Source organism: Mesoplodon mirus (genome assembly GCF_964341445.2).
Source record: "Mesoplodon mirus genome assembly, chromosome: 6".
Taxonomy (NCBI): domain Eukaryota; kingdom Metazoa; phylum Chordata; class Mammalia; order Artiodactyla; family Ziphiidae; genus Mesoplodon; species Mesoplodon mirus.
Genome location: NC_138982.1, coordinates 7,972,663 through 7,988,742, shown reverse-complemented (window position 1 = coordinate 7,988,742; position 16,080 = coordinate 7,972,663). Strand labels below are relative to the sequence as shown.

The window sequence follows — 16,080 nt, the reverse complement described above, 5'->3', positions numbered from 1 at the left end:
CAGTGGAGGCCACGCGGAGCAGTAGTAAGGCACTCCTCCCTGTCCCACCAAAGTGGTTAACAGGAAGGAATTAAGGGGAGCGTGAACTATGACTTTCGTTCAGCAGTAACAAGGAACACTTCTGACTCTTCCCCCAGGGTTATCGGGAGCGGCTGGGTCAGGAACCTAGACTTCTACCTCTACCTGACAGTAATGAAACTGGGACTCCTCTTCCCCCACCAGCAGAGGGTCAGAGGAGCCTGGCTCAAAGAGAAGATTTAAACAAGATCTAGAGTCTCATTATATAATACCCAAAATGTCCAGGATAGAACTGAAAACCATTCCACATATGAAAAACCAGACAATCTCCAACTTAAATGAGAAAAGACAACTGGCAGATGACAAGACTGAGGTAACATGGATGTTGGACTTATCTGACAAAAACGTGAAAGCAGCCACCATAAAAATGATTCCATGAGCAATTATGAACATGTTTGAAATAAATGAAAAAATAGAAAGTTTCAGCAAAAAAAATAGTAAGTCTCACCAAGGAAATAAAGATATAAAGAAGAACCAAATGGAAATTTTAGGACTTAAAAATATAATAACCTGGGCTTCCCTGGTGGCGCAGTGGTTGAGAGTCCACCTGCCGATGCAGGGGAAACGGGTTCGTGCCCCGGTCTGGGAAGATCCCACATGCCACGGAGCGGCTGGGCCTGTGAGCCATGGCCGCTGGGCCTGTGCATCCGGAGCCTGTGCTCCGCAACGGGAGAGGCCACAACAGTGAGAGGCCTGCGTACCACACACACACACAAAAAAACATGGAGGCCAGAGGAAGTGGTACATTTTTCATGTGCTGAAAAAAAAAAAAAAAAGGACTATCAACCAAGAATTCTATATCCAGTGAAAATATCTTTCAGGAATCAAGAAAAAAATCAAGACATTCTCAGATGAAGAAAAACTAAAAGAATGTGTCACCAGTAGACCTATCCTAAAAACAGTGGTAAGAGGAAATTCTCTACACATAAAGACAGTGATAAAAGAAGGGATCCTGAAATGACAGGAAGGAAAGAATATGGAAAGAGCAAAAATATGAGTAAATACAATAGACCTAGAATTCTCTTCTTTTCTAAACTGTGTTAATAACTGAAAGAAAAATTATAACACTTTGATGTGGTTTTCACTGTTGCACAGGAAATAATTAACACAATTATATTACAAATGGTGGAGGATTAAAAGGCAAGGTTTCTACATTTTATTCTAACCGCTAAAATGTCAACACCAGTAGACTATAAGTTACACATGTACAATGTAATACCTAAAGCAACCACTAAAAAAACTATACAAAGAGATACACTATAGATTAAAAAAACACTATAGATAAATCAAAATGTAATTCTAAACAATGTTCAAGTAACCCACAGGAAAAAGAAAACAGAGGGGACAGAAAACAAAAAATAAGATGGTGGACTTAAGCCTAACATATCCATAATTATATTATAAGTAAATGTATAAATTCACTAAATAAAAGACAGAAATTGGCAAAACAGATTTTAAAAAGTGACGCAACTGTATTCAATCTTTAAGAAACTTGTGCACAACTGGCTGGATCTGAGTGAAAAAAAGCCAATCTCAAAAAGTCACAGGGCTTCCCTGGTGGCGCAGTGGTTGAGAGTCCGCCTGCCGATGCAGGGGACACGGGTTCGTGCCCCGGTCCGGGAAGATCCCACATGCCCTGGAGCGGCTGGGCCCATGAGCCATGGCCGCTGAGCCTGTGCGTCCGGAGCCTGTGCTCCGCAATGGGAGAGGCCACAACAGTGAGAGACCCGTGTACAGCAAAAAAAAAAAAAAAAAAAAGTCACAAACTATTAAGAGTCCATTTACATAAGACTTTTGAAATGACAAAATTTTAGATACAGAGACAGATTAGAGGTTGCAAAAGATTAGGGATGGGGGTGGGGAAGGAGTGGGTGTGACTATAAAGGGGTAGCATGAGGGAAATATTTACAGTGATAAAATAGTTTTGTATCTTGATTGTGGTGGTGGTTACACAAATCTACACATATGATAAAATGATACCCTGTCACTATACAATGTCAATTTTCCGGTTTTTATACTGTATTTATAGTTATGTAAGATGTAACCACTGAAGGAAACTAAGTGAAGAATCTCTGCACTTTGCAATTTCTTGCAAATCTATGACTGTCTCAAAATTTAAAAAAAAAAAAAATCAAACTGCCAGAGTTCAAATCCAGGCTCTACTCTCCCTGTACGAACCTGGGCTTATTTAACCCATCTGTGCATCGTTTTGTCATCTGTAAAACGAGGACAACAGTATCTACCAAGTTATGGCAAGGAACAAAGAAAATAGTAACTAAAAAAGGATGAACTCCTGATACATAATGTGGATGAATCTCAAAAGCATGCTAAGTAAAAGACACAAGAGACTATATATTATATAGATCTGTTCATATGATATTTTGGAAAAGATGAAAACTATAAGGAGAGAAAACAGATCATGGTTGCCTAGAGCTGGATAAAAAGAGAGGGGACTGAACACATCTCTGAGTAATGCCTTTTGGTATAGTTCTGACTTCTGAAGTCATCCTGATAGTCTACATATTCAGTAAAATAAAAGTAAACCAACAAGGATGGGGGAAAACAACATTAAACTAAATGCAAACCAAATCAATCTAATTAACTGTATTTCAAATGTACAGCATAACTGAACTGAGCAGGGCAGAGAGTAATCCAAATACTTTCACTATATACTCTCAGTCTAGGGGGAAAAATTGTAAACAAATCCTGTTTTTAGTAGGTAAATCCAAACTGAGGAACATGTGAAAAAACAACTGGCCTGTATTCTTCAAAAATCTCACTACCATGAAAGACAAAGAATAGCTAAAAGTACAGGTTAAGGAGATGAGAGACATGACAACTGAATATAATACATAATCTTGAACTGTATCCTTTCTTGGAGAGAAAAAAAGTGTCTTAAAGGACATTATTGGAACAGTTGACAAAAGTGAAATATTGTAACTGTAGATTAAAGTATTGAAATATAAAAACTACAGATTATACTTTTATTGTAACAATGTTAAATTTCCTGAATTTGATAACTGTACTAAAGTACATTTAAATATTATATTTAAGAGAATATCCCTTTTCTTAGGAAATACACGCGGATACATTAAGGATCATAATATGTGCAACCTTCTTTAAAAGAGTTCAGAAAAAATAGAGTAATATTATATATAGTATTTTATGTATATATATAAGCATATAAATATCAATATGTATATTTATATATAGAGAGAATACCTCAAAGGATCTGGGGTGTTCATAATTAGGAGAATAAATTATAGTCTGGAGCAGAAGTAGGAGAGCAATACTGACCCTACTCCCTGGCTCTAAGGCATATGGGTATGGTAGAATACATAGCCTCACACTGAGAAGGCAGTAGAGGAAACAGTACTTCAGGGGATATTCACGTATCAGTTAAGACAAAGAGAGAAAACATTCAGAAGTCAGGGATATCCCATTGTTTGTTGACAACACAGAGGAAAGGTTTGGGTGAGAGGGAAAAGGTGGAGGATTGGGCTGAAACAGATTTCCAGAACAGTTAGAAGATTAGAGTCGGGGTGATAAAAATAAGTTGAGAGAAAAGGGGAAAAAGGGAATTCAAAGTAGGTGAGAATCAATACTGGTAATCTCAAGGTACACATTTAGTTTTAGCCCCAAGGTCCCTAATGCTCTGCTGTGTTATATCTAGAGTTTCTAGAGGCCCTCTACTGGGAAGCTTTTCCGACTCGTTGCTGCTAGGTGGTTAGACACGTTTATCTGTGATCCTATATCTATCATGTAACACACATTACATAAATACTGGTTGAATGAATTAATGACTTATCATATGTAATCTGAGTAGACTAGATGTGAGAAAATAAAGTGGAAAACAAATTAATAAAGGAATGGCATAGCAGAGTTCATTTCTGAAAAAAATTTCTAAAGTATTTAAAATAAGGAGTTGGCTTAAAATTCAAAGAATACAAAATGGAGAATTATATCTAGTTGACTTTGGTAAAAGAAATATGCTTACTGTACAACAAGCTGCTGGCACACAGTTCCATTTTCTGTTATCAGTTCATTCAGTTTTAATTCAAGGTGAACTTTACCCTATAATGAAAAAAAAAATTACAAACTGAGAAGTCTATTTTACAGATAAAATATTAATTAAAGGTATGTACTTTTTCAAATGGTAGCCATAATATTTAGTTATTCACTAACTAAATACTAGTGATCCTTAGCACATGGCTTTGTCTCCATTAAATACTTGTTAAATGACTAATAACCAACAATGTAGATCAAAATCTGAAAAATAAGCAGTCAAATGCTTCTATCACACGTGGTATTAAATTTAAGAATTTTATGCCCAGTTCAACAAATATTTATCTCAATTATCATGAATCAAAAAGAAAGATAAAACTTATGATTTAGGAAATTTTGAATTTAGCAAATTACAAGATGTAGAATGCTTTTTCCAGAGAAGATAATAAGTATAGAGACAGTATCATTAAAAGACAGAGAAATCATACAATTCTAAAACAATAAAACTAAGTTAAAGCTAGTAAGATTCAATTTGCCAACACTTACTTTTCTCAAATAATTAAGATGTATGGAATATCTACTACATTTTAGGAGGCACTGCGGGAGTGGGTAGGAATCCAAAGCAGTATAAAACAAAGTCACTGATTATAAGAACTCGCAATCTCGTTGGGCAGACAATAAATAAAAGATAACAATATATGGCCAAGAGCACGATGAAAAAATGGGATACTGAAAATGAAAATAAAGGACTACTTTCTTAAACAGCCATTAATAAATGGATTTAAAAAAAATTCAGTGGTATAAGTTTAAAGCAAACTATCAACTTCTCAAGAAACAAAGGCTTAGGAACAATATAATCTAGAGCTTGATATTTCTACCCTGCCACTGGTGATGAGCAATTCTAAACTGGTTATGAGCAATTCTGAACTGGTTAAGAATCAGTGTTGGATTACCTCCACCCAGCTGACAAGACAAACTGCCACACTGCCAAGTGGAGATCTCAGGGGTGTGATATCCAGGGACTACTGATATAAGTTATTTCATCAGAGATAGGAAAGTTTATTATCTAGTCATTGTTCCTCTTTGGAACAACCCCTTTCAGACATACACAGAAATCTAACCTGAATCAGCCTATTTTTAATGGGCATATTTTATACAAGAGTGAGTCTGAGGTCCACTAACTACAAATCTCAGGGTTAGATAGATGAGCAATAAACACTGATGGATCTCAACACAAAAGTCTGCATGAGAAAGCTAAGCTCTAAAAAACAAAGGTAATAGCTGTCATAAAATTAGCAGTTAGGTGGAATTGGAACTATAGCTAGCCAACCTTCCACTAAAAATCTAGACACAAATATTTATAAAACCATACATAATTTATAAAATAGGTCTTTCATTAGTCCAGCATTTAATATTCACAACCCCTACTATTCAAGAGTGACCTCAAGAAGGTTCATGATATGTAGTAATTTATAATATTACTCAACCAGAATTTTGAATCATATTTGCTGTCACACCAGCATCTGTGTCACTTGACAAATGAGCGAGCCTAGCCAACTGCACCAACATTTACATCTCAAAGCAGTTGTACCATTTTAACATGTATGTATTTTATGGTAGAAACCGTATACTAACAAGGCACTCCCAACTGTTTCTCAGAAAATGTCTAGGATCTAATCTATTTTTAAAACAATATAAACTTAATATAGAGTAGGAAAAAAGTATAATAATTTCATTCACAATTAAAAATCACAGCACTGTATCAACTCAAGACTAGAAATCAGAAGGTATTTAATGGGGTTCTACCAGGAATCATTATCAGAGTCAGAGCCTACCTAATATGTTCATTACTCCCCCGGGCTGTTAAACAGAACATCCCGTTGGCATTAGTCAACAATAACATAATTACATATTAACCTGGTCAAGAAAAGAGTGGGGAGAGAACAAGCAGACACAAGACACATACTATAAGGGTGGAACACTAAAATTAAAAAGCATTATGAGTTAAATTAAGGAAATTATAATTTCTAAACTATAAAACACTACCTCATTATATACTTTAACATGGAAATATATACATGATACTTAGTAGAAGGAACAAGTCACAAAAGAGGGTGTATAATACAATATTAATTTATAAAAATAAAACATACTATATATATTACTATATAAAATTACAAGGCTATCTACCAAAACATTGATAGAACTTATCTTTGGTTGGTAGGATTTCAAATTGTTTTCTTTTGTTCATCTAGATTTTTTAAGTTTCTACTACCATTGTGTTTTGCTTTCTAATAAAGAAAAATGAACAAGAAGTTTTAAAAATTATTTGAAGCTACTTTTCAGTGTTAGAAACCCAAATTAGAAAACATTTAAGAAAAATTTAGTATTCCTTACTATGTTCACCTGACAGTTCAGTTTTACTTGCATTTGTCACCATTTTATAGATTTAGATTGTAGCAAAACAAGTTTATTTGTGGGGTAGGGAGGAGAGTTCAGCAAAACATTTCCTAGTTTCCCTTGAAGCCAGGGATAGTGGCTAAGGATAGCCATAAGATACAGTTCTGGTCAATGAGATATAAACAGAAGTTGCCGGTAGAGCATCCAAAGAAGCTTATTGAAAAGGACTCCCAAACTTCAGCAGTGGCTTGAGAGGCTGGAAAGCTTACTCAAAACTTTCCACAATCTCACACTGGGCATGATAAAAATGGGAGCCCAGGGCCCACCAAGATAGAGGGGCTCTCATAAACACCCAGGCTTTCTGTAGGAACCTTTGAAGGCCTATGCTTGAGTACAAAGGGTGAACAACATAGATCAGCCTTTACAAAGAGTAAAACTTAGCCTAGAATCAGCCAAATCCCTAACTGGATTAAAGTGATCGGCCTCCAGCCTAACCACATGCCAAAAGCTAAAGTAAATCTTTCCTGGAGGAAGAAAAAAATATCATCCAGAGTTTCAAGTTATCTCTAAAATAGTTCATATTTCAATGTCCAGCATTCCATCAAAAATTACAAAGCATGCCCTAAGACCACACACCAACCCACCCCCCACAAACACAAAAACCAAAAAATCAAAAACTGACAAAGAGCAGCAGATTCCCAGGAGACACAGATGTTGGAGTTAACAGATTTTTCTTTTTTTGAAATAGAAAACAAAATGAAAAACTCAGCAAATACCTGTAAAGTATAAAATATGTCAAATGAAAAATTTAGGATTAAACAATAAAATAACCAAAATGAACATGTATTTAACAGATTAGCCACAGCTGAAAAGAGGATTGGTGAAATAGGAGATAGGTTAGTCAGAGAGGGAGGGAGTATAAGAGACATATGAGACATAGTAAAATGGTCTATTACTCATGTAACTGAAGTCCCAGAAGAGAGGAGAAAGAACCAACAGGGGAAAAAAAAAAGCTGAAGAGATAATTGCCTGGAATTTTCCTAAACTGAGGAAAGACATCAAGGCACAGTCATCAAGAGCCCCTAGGAACACCCAAGTAGGATAAAAAGAAAATCACACATAGGTGCAGCATAGTAAAACTGATGAAAACAAAATATAAAGAGAAAGATAAAAAGAAAAATAAAAGAAAAATAAATAAATGAGAAAATCGTAAGGCAACTAAAAAAAACAGGGACATTACTTACAAAGAGGTAACTGTAAGATGCTGGCATGGAACTATATTTGGTGATAAACATGCAATGTGATTCGGTCCACAACAGCTTTCTTATTATCCAACCTCCTAGGGGAGGTTCAGTGACAAAGTAGTGACAAAATTTAAAAATAAATCAAATACTTAAAAGGTATTATTCTATATATATTTCATACCACTAATTATATTAGGTTGATATAAGCAATTATATCACATTAATCTGTATTAGGCAGCATATCTAGGAACTTATTACTGTCTGAAGGTTTATATTCTAACTTTATTTCAGTTACTGCTACAAAAATTTCACATAGAAAATTCTGTGATTATTTTAATTTTATAGTAATGTATAGTCTTGGTACCATTTAGAAAATATGTGAATTTCTACATACAATTTGGGAAATTCAAATGAATATAGGTATTTGGGCAAAACACAATGCACGCACTTAAAAACTTCCTGAGTCTAAACATTTTTTTGTTTTATCAACATTAATTAATTTAAACAACCATTAAATTAAATTTTAACAACCATTCCACAGAACTCAAGTATATTTCAACAGATGAAAATTTTTCTTCATATGAAGGAAACTTCTAGATTTCTGATGGATGCTTTTATATACAGTAATTAATTCTATAAATCATTTTGGACACAACTGCCTATCTGATGAAAAAATAAAGGTTTTACTTAATACCTTCTGTTTATGGATGGATTTGTTTTCTCTTTAAAGAAATATTTATTATGATCTAGAATGGCTCATTCCTTTATTATTTCATGTTTATAAATTTACAAATGAAGTTTTTAAGATACCTTTATACTCATTATGTCTTAATTGAGCAGGTAAAAAAACCCCTTGATTTATGCATTATTAGCTATAATCTTTGGATTTTTAAAAATGCTTGCTTGTTTTAAACAAGGGCAGAGGCCATATTACCAGCCCACACACACCAAAAAAAACACAACCTATAAAACAATCAATAACTTATGGCAGGATCCAGAAATTCAAGATAAGCTTGTTGGTAAAAAGACTTAGTAACTAAGTAATTACATCAAAAGGACGTGATTGATATTGCATCTGGATTTACTGCTTGTACAAGTTGTGTGAGACGAACACCCTTAATTAATGAGAGCACCAACCTCTCCATATGAGAGATTTGGCTTAATCAGTCTTATATGAAGGCATACTTTTTATCATAGTACCTAAAAAATAAAGAAAGGAAAAATACTTGAAGTTATTGTGAGTTCCAGGACCAAACAGCTAAAAGCATGGCTGCGGATGACCTAAGCCGAAAGAAGATTTATAGGAAGGGGCACCGACACAACTCATATTAACCTCGTTTACGTGGCAAAGAATACAAAGAACACCAAGCAAAATAGGATGATAACCAGGACCACAAACTTAAGGAAGAAAATGCTTTGAAAAAGAGGGAGCAGTCAACAGTATCAAAAGTTGCTGAAAGGCCATGTAAGAGGAGGACTAAAAAATGTCCACTAGACTTAACACAGTGTCATGTGTAACATTAGTGAGAGCTGTCTACGCTCTCCCTCCAACCCACTGTGGGGTCTGAAGGCAGGTTAGAGTGGGTTGAGAAAAGAATAGTTCAAGCCACAGGGGAACGCTGCAAAACAAAACAAAAAGAAAAGGAAAAAAAAAGTGTCGCAAAACACACTCATGAAATATTATTAATATTGTCTTGAATGTTTGAAAAGAAAACTGAAAACAATTAGCATTCACAGCAATAATAAAGCATCTGGGAAACAATTCAAGGTAAGAGGTTAGTGTTCTTAGCAATTTTTGCACTGTTTTGGTATAAAACCCATCTTACTACTATGGAATCCTTTCATCTGAAGGCTAAATTATGTTTCTACATGTTACTTCCCTAGAACTTTAGAACTGAAGGGAATCCTATATACTGAAGTTCTCATGTCACAGTTGAAGATCCTCAGACAACAATAATTTAGCAACTCTTTTGGGTACAAATGCCAATTATAGCTAGGAAATCAAACATCTCTGAAGTAGAAATACCAATCATTTCCTCTACCTAAATCCCTTTCTTAGGGGACAACGCCCCAAAACTTTAATCCCCAATCATATCAAATTAGACTGCAGTGGGCACCTGACCCAAGTCTGCCAAATTTTCTCTCTAAATTGTGGCAGAGAACTGAGTCAGACCTTAAGAGGGTGAGGGGGCCGGCCGTATGCTCAAGTAGGCTCAAAGACAGATGTGGCATTTTTTAGCTATCAACAAGAAATTAGGGTGGATTTATAGAGAGAAGCAGAAGGGAGAGACATGTTAGTCTCATAAGACATACAAAAAGAATACCATGGAATCTCATCATTAAACAACATTTTTTTTCTTTCCCCTTCATTTTGCAAAGTGAATAGTTATTAAAATTAGAGCAGGGGCTTCCCTGGTGGCACAGTGGCTGAGAGTCTGCCTGCCAATGCAGGGGACACGGGTTCGGGCCCTGGTCTGGGAAGATCCCACATGCCTCGAGGCGGCTGGGGCCATGCACCACAACTACTGAGTCTGTGCTCTAGAGCCCGCGAGCCACAACTACTGAAACCCGCGTGCCTAGAACCTGTGCTCTGCAACAAGAGGCCCCTGCAATGAGAGACCTGCACATCGCAGCGAGGAGTGGCCCCCGCTCGCCACAACCAGACAGGTCTGCGCGCAGCAACAAGAACCCAACGCAGCCAAAAAAAAAAAAAAAAAAAATTAGGGCAAAAAATAGAGAGAAAACATTAACTATTCACTTTACAAAATAAAAGGGAAAGAAGAAAAAGACGATTTAAACAGTGAGTACTTACACTCAAGGAGCACAATGAGCACATGAGTAGGGAGAAAGGAATCAGTGGGTCTCAATCCTATGTGCCTCCTGCAGTATCTACTGCTGTGTTGAGAAGTCTACACTTTAAAGATACAGTATGTATTTTTCATTCACCGTGGTGCTAAACGCAAGCCAGCTATTTTATGTGGTGGTCAACCAAAAACAAACAAACCACCCATTATTTTAGTTCATTTTATAAGAAATTAAAGTCTTTTCAAAAATAATTCTATGCAAACTGTATCTAGTCTATTATAGTAAGAAACCTGATCTCCACTTGGGATGCAGCTCCTATGTAAATGCCTGACAACTTTCTAGCTCTCACTGGCCATACTGAAATTCTTGTAATTATACTCCAAGGAGCTTCCCAGGAACTTCCTAATGTCCCTCCCTTTTTCTTTGAGCTAATTTGGGTAAGCTTCTGTGCCTTATACTCAGATTTTCCTAAGTGATTCTCTTAATAATCTATGTTGAAGCCTTTTTATGACCAACAGTACAGAATAGTGAAAGGTAGTAAAGCACCGCAGTTAGGAGTTTTAGAATCAGGCATGCTCTTTATGGGAATGATGGTTCCATCACTTAATAGTTTTGTGACTTTGCAGATGTCATTTAACGTCTATGAATCCATTTTCCACATCTATAAAATGGAGGTAATGCTACTTACACCTCATAATGCTAATCTGAAGATTAAGTGAGATAAAATATATTAAGTCCTTAGTACTGTGCTAGATATATGCTGTTCTAATTACTAATAGTAATTATTAAATTCCTGCTGAACTCAATCTGTCTCACAGCTTTCTCCCATGGCTCCACCAACTGCTCTTATTTCCATGATATTTTTATGAAATTTTATAAAACTTATGCAAGTGAACAAATTCATTAACAAAATAGGGTTTGTATGAATCAGGCTGCTTTTCTATCTTTTTTAGACTCACGACGCTGATTTAATATTCCTAGATCAGCTTTGGAGTGAAACAATATTCCCAATGTACCACATTAATGTTGTAAGTGTCATGCACCACCTCCCATCCCCTAAAGTACTCTTCCTTCTAAAATTTATTTTAAATAGTGAGTAGATCTTACAAATCAACTATCATTTAAGACAAAAGAACTGTAAAGGTTAAAAACTCATGGTTATGAAAATAATTCGTAGCAAATAAAAAATGTCATGATATCTAACGGTTAAATGCTGTTTGCAGATTTTTGTGTTTCAGCCATGAGTTTTATACATACAATCAAATAAAAAGCCTGCTACCCAGTACTGAGCTCTAATACCATCTCCAATAATTATATAAAGAGTATTCTATAGAAATTTCTCACTTTGGAGAGCTGGGTCCCTTAAATCCTTTAGTAAGTAACACTGGCCACAAGAAAAAGAATGGACTTTGATAAACTACATCTTAAAATAATCCTCAAACTTCATTTTAGACCAAATTCTCAAAGCCTTTTCTTATCTTTCTTTTTTGTTAAAACTATTAAACAGAAAAACTAGCACTTCAAAACTTTCATGTCTGCCTTTTGGTAAAGGTGTATTAGGGAAACGGACACCTGACTGACTGGCGGTAAACAGACATTTTACATTTGTGTAACTATTACCAGCTTTCAAAATACTCTTAAAGGTATTTCATTTAATTCTCACAATCATATGAGTCAACATGGCAACTTTCATTCCCATTTTATAGAAATAAAATTCAAGGTCAGTAGAATAACCACATATGAAAATTAGGACCTCAATTTTTAGACTTCTACTTTAAAACCCTTTCCACTTCATCACATTGCCTCTCACCTGGATCATTTACCATACAGTATAACTGGGATAAGAATAAAAGTTATTGTCAAATGGAAAGAAAAGAACATTAAAATGGGGTAGGGTGGAAAAACAGGAGAAGTTTCAATTATATTTTGTACTTAAGAAGGGGTCTTAGCAAACAAATACTTAATTTTTTGAGAATTTAATCAAACAGAATGCTTGAGAGGTTATGAGGAAACAGACACAGGCACTTTATTTGCAAATACCTGTGGGTGTGTGTGCAGTACTTTTTTCTTGCCTAAAACTTCTGTTTGAGTCACAGTGGCAAATTATAACTTCTTTTAGAGAAGAATTCTGCTTGCAGTTATGCCCTTGGGAAATGGTTTCACAATCCTTATCATATTTTATAAATAAATAGGGTTACAAAAAAAGGATTCCCTTTAGATAGAAATAATTTCTAAGAGTAACTCAGACTTTTCAGAAACAAATACAAAAGTTAAGCTACATGGCTAAACATACATCTTTATTCACACACAGAATCTTTAAGATCTCTTATTTTGGCAAAAGGAAAGAAGAGCTTTAAAATAAGTAACGATACCCTTTCAAATAAAACGAAAGATGAACAAAAGGAAGGGTGGGTATGGGAATGAAAGCTCTGCATGGTGGGCTCAGGCATGGTTTGAATGAATAACATTTTCCCAAGTCTAGTGTATTAGAGAGTAAAGAGAGCATCCTGGTCGGAACAGATGAAATAAATCACAGACTTCTAAGGATTCTCCTCAGAGTTAATAAAACATATCTTTTCCATTAAAACCGTTTCCCCATCTAAAAAAATTAGTAGTTTGCTACTGTGACCCAAATAAAAGAACTATGGAAGGAAAAAAAAATGTCCTCCTAATATAACCCCCCAAACACATACGCGTGCACATACACGTACATCATTCTTGATTTCATGTGGCGAGGCATTTCCTTCCAGTTATATGTTACTTCAGAGGTCTATAATATTTGGTGCCAGAATTTAAAATAAGGTATGATAAGCTCTCTCTAAATGAACTACTATAACTAGTTCGTTTTTCACTCATTTTCTGTGTGTAACAATCTCTTCCATCACTTAATCCTTAATATTTACCTGAACCTCTGAATTGGAATCAATAGGCTGTAGTGAAAACCAAGTTTCTCTGCCACTGTGGTTACACAAGTCTTCTTTTTTGATGGCTACTTTTCCTGTTAGAAATAAGTAAAACAATGAGGAAACATATTATATATAATCATTAGCACTGTTACATATAATACTTTGTAGAAAACATTGAAAAATAATTTGTATCTGTTGATATCAAAAAATCCATTTTTATAAAGCGTTGTTCTATATCCTAAAAAATGAAAAGGTGCCTCATTTCCCTCTACCCATTGGCAGACCTTTCTCTGGGCCATTTTGAATTAGGGGTTTAGACCAAAACTCAGTTGTATTTATATGCAACTGCGTTTTCAATGTAGTGCAAACTAATCCTCTCAACTCTTTAACACACTATGAATAAACCATATGTTCTGTCTGAGCAGACATATCTGCATTTACTAAGAGTTTATAAGCTCCAATTAAGAGAACAGAAAAACAGTATCATATGGTCACTAATAATTTTGAAAACTGACTTGAAATTATGAGATTAAAACAATTTTATTAAAAATTTGCTTTATCAAAACACTGTAAACACTGCTTATGTTGCTTCAATGCATACACACACACAAAAAAAATCAAAGCAGTTCCCTAAAAAGTTTCTACATCTCAGAGACAGATACAGTACAATGAACAAAGTAGTATGAGAGGAAGAAACAGAAATGTTCTTATTATAATGAAGTATTTGCCATGTTGGTACAAAGCATTTCCTTCCTCAATTCAAGTTTTAAGAAGTAGACATAGTTTTGCATATGACCGACAATTTATTCCAACACTCAACATAAAAGCTTCAACAAAGGATATATGCTGAAGTAAAAAATAGTTCACTTTATTTTATCAAACAAGAATTTTCATTTTAAGTATCCTAATTATACTTCATACCCTTTTCACTTATGACCATCTTGGTCTTTTAGTTCAACATTTGAAAACTTTTAGAAAACAGTAAAAAAAAATTTCTGTCAAGATATATCAATTTTTGTGTGTCAAGTGGAAAGAAAAGGCATAACAGGAAAACAAACACAGAAAAACTGTCTTTAAAATTTTATTCTAGAATTAGACAGTGGTAATGGTTGCACAACTCTGTGAATACACTTAAAACCACTGCATTGCACACTTTAAAAGGGTAAGTTTTATGGCATGTAAATAACACATCAATAAAGCTATTATTTAAAAGTTTAATATTATAAGACCCTTATTCTACAATTTCCAGGATTTTTAGTTTTATACATAATTTATGAATGTGTATGTAGATGTACATACATGTGCATGTATAATGCATACAAACATCACTAAAGCAAGCCCCCAACTTAAAAAAAGGGCTTTTAAAAAAGTTTATTCAGAAGTTTTCTGGTTTGATTCATTTACTCATTCAACAAATAATCACAATGGCTTTGTATTTTAAATGGTGAGTTGATTTCCAGACTTCCTTAACCAAAGTCTATTTAACCAATAATGCTTCTAAAAACCAGAGTAGGAATCTACCTGTTCTATTTATAACTCACAACTCAGATCACTGGAAACACATCTTCTTTGTCACAAGTGCCTTCCCAAAAGAGAATCCTCTCTTAGTTCACAGGTAAAAAAAAAAATCCTAAGGCAAGGACCCTCTTCCTCCTATTTCAAGTCTCATGTATCCATGGTACTCACTGTCACAAAAGAATTGAATGGTTCTTGTCTTTTGGGAGGGAAACTCTTTTCTGACTAGCCGTATAAACAAGCCGTTTGTAAGTTGAGAAAAACCTGCAATTTTATTGCCAGTTCTTATTCTTATCAAGTTCCTTTTAAGACGTCAGTTTCTAAAAGGTAAAGATTTAGTCAGCCTGAAGAAGAACACATGATCTCAGGAAGTCAGAGAAACTGACAAAGAACAACAGAGAAAAATAAAGAAAAATATTTGAAGTCATTAGGTATTAGGATACCTGCAACATGTTCAGCACTTCAATAGGCAATATAACATATGAAAAAGAAATAAATGTCATCAGCCCTAGGGAATCAAACAGGGTACAGAAGGGTGAGGAGGGGAGGGAGGGAGGGAAAATGAATAAAAGCATGAATGAGAAAGGTGGGAAGGTAAAGGGGAAAGGAATTTGGAGAAGGAGGAGAGGAACAGGGAGGAGAGGAACAAGTGTCTGAAATACAAATAAGACCAAAAATATCGTTCATCATTCTTATTCGTTGTGAGCTGTCCTTAGTGAAACAGGTTAGATGACAGCTTTTAAATATTAAAGGTAGGCAGCCTGATACAGTGGAAAGAGCACTGAACTGAAAGAAAAGCCAGCATTTACTGAACAGCTACCAGGTAGTAAACAGTCTTACACATTTTGTTTAATCTTCATAACAATCTTGGGGGAAGAGGATATATTACAAATGAGGAAAGCTGAATGATATAAAAAGCCTGCCCACTAGTAAGTGCTAAAGCCAGCTTTCAAAACCAAGGTACGCCTGCCTGTGCATGTTCCTTCCAACACAGACACGAACTCTGTAGTGTCTACACTGCAGACACTAATTCTGTTACTTATTGAGCTGTGTGACCTTGGGCAATTTGTTTAAATTCTACACCTCATTTACCTCCTCTGTATTTGAAACAACTTTCAGCTCTAATG

General features: G+C 35.1%; 1 protein-coding gene across 3 annotated transcripts in view; it reads right to left on the bottom strand.

The window, feature by feature from the left end:
* The window catches only part of RASA2 (RAS p21 protein activator 2), a gene marked incomplete at its 3' end in the record, with an annotated part of 119,401 nt that overhangs the window by 67,209 nt on the left and 36,112 nt on the right, over positions 1 to 16,080 (bottom strand). For all 3 annotated transcript variants that reach the window (XM_082624395.1, XM_082624396.1, XM_082624397.1), the window contains exons 4-5: positions 13,436 to 13,530; positions 4,076 to 4,152 (exon numbers count right to left, since the gene is read on the bottom strand). In XM_082624395.1, coding sequence (XP_082480521.1) covers positions 4,076 to 4,152; positions 13,436 to 13,530 — 172 coding nt within the window. The remainder of the gene's footprint in view (positions 1 to 4,075; positions 4,153 to 13,435; positions 13,531 to 16,080) is intronic.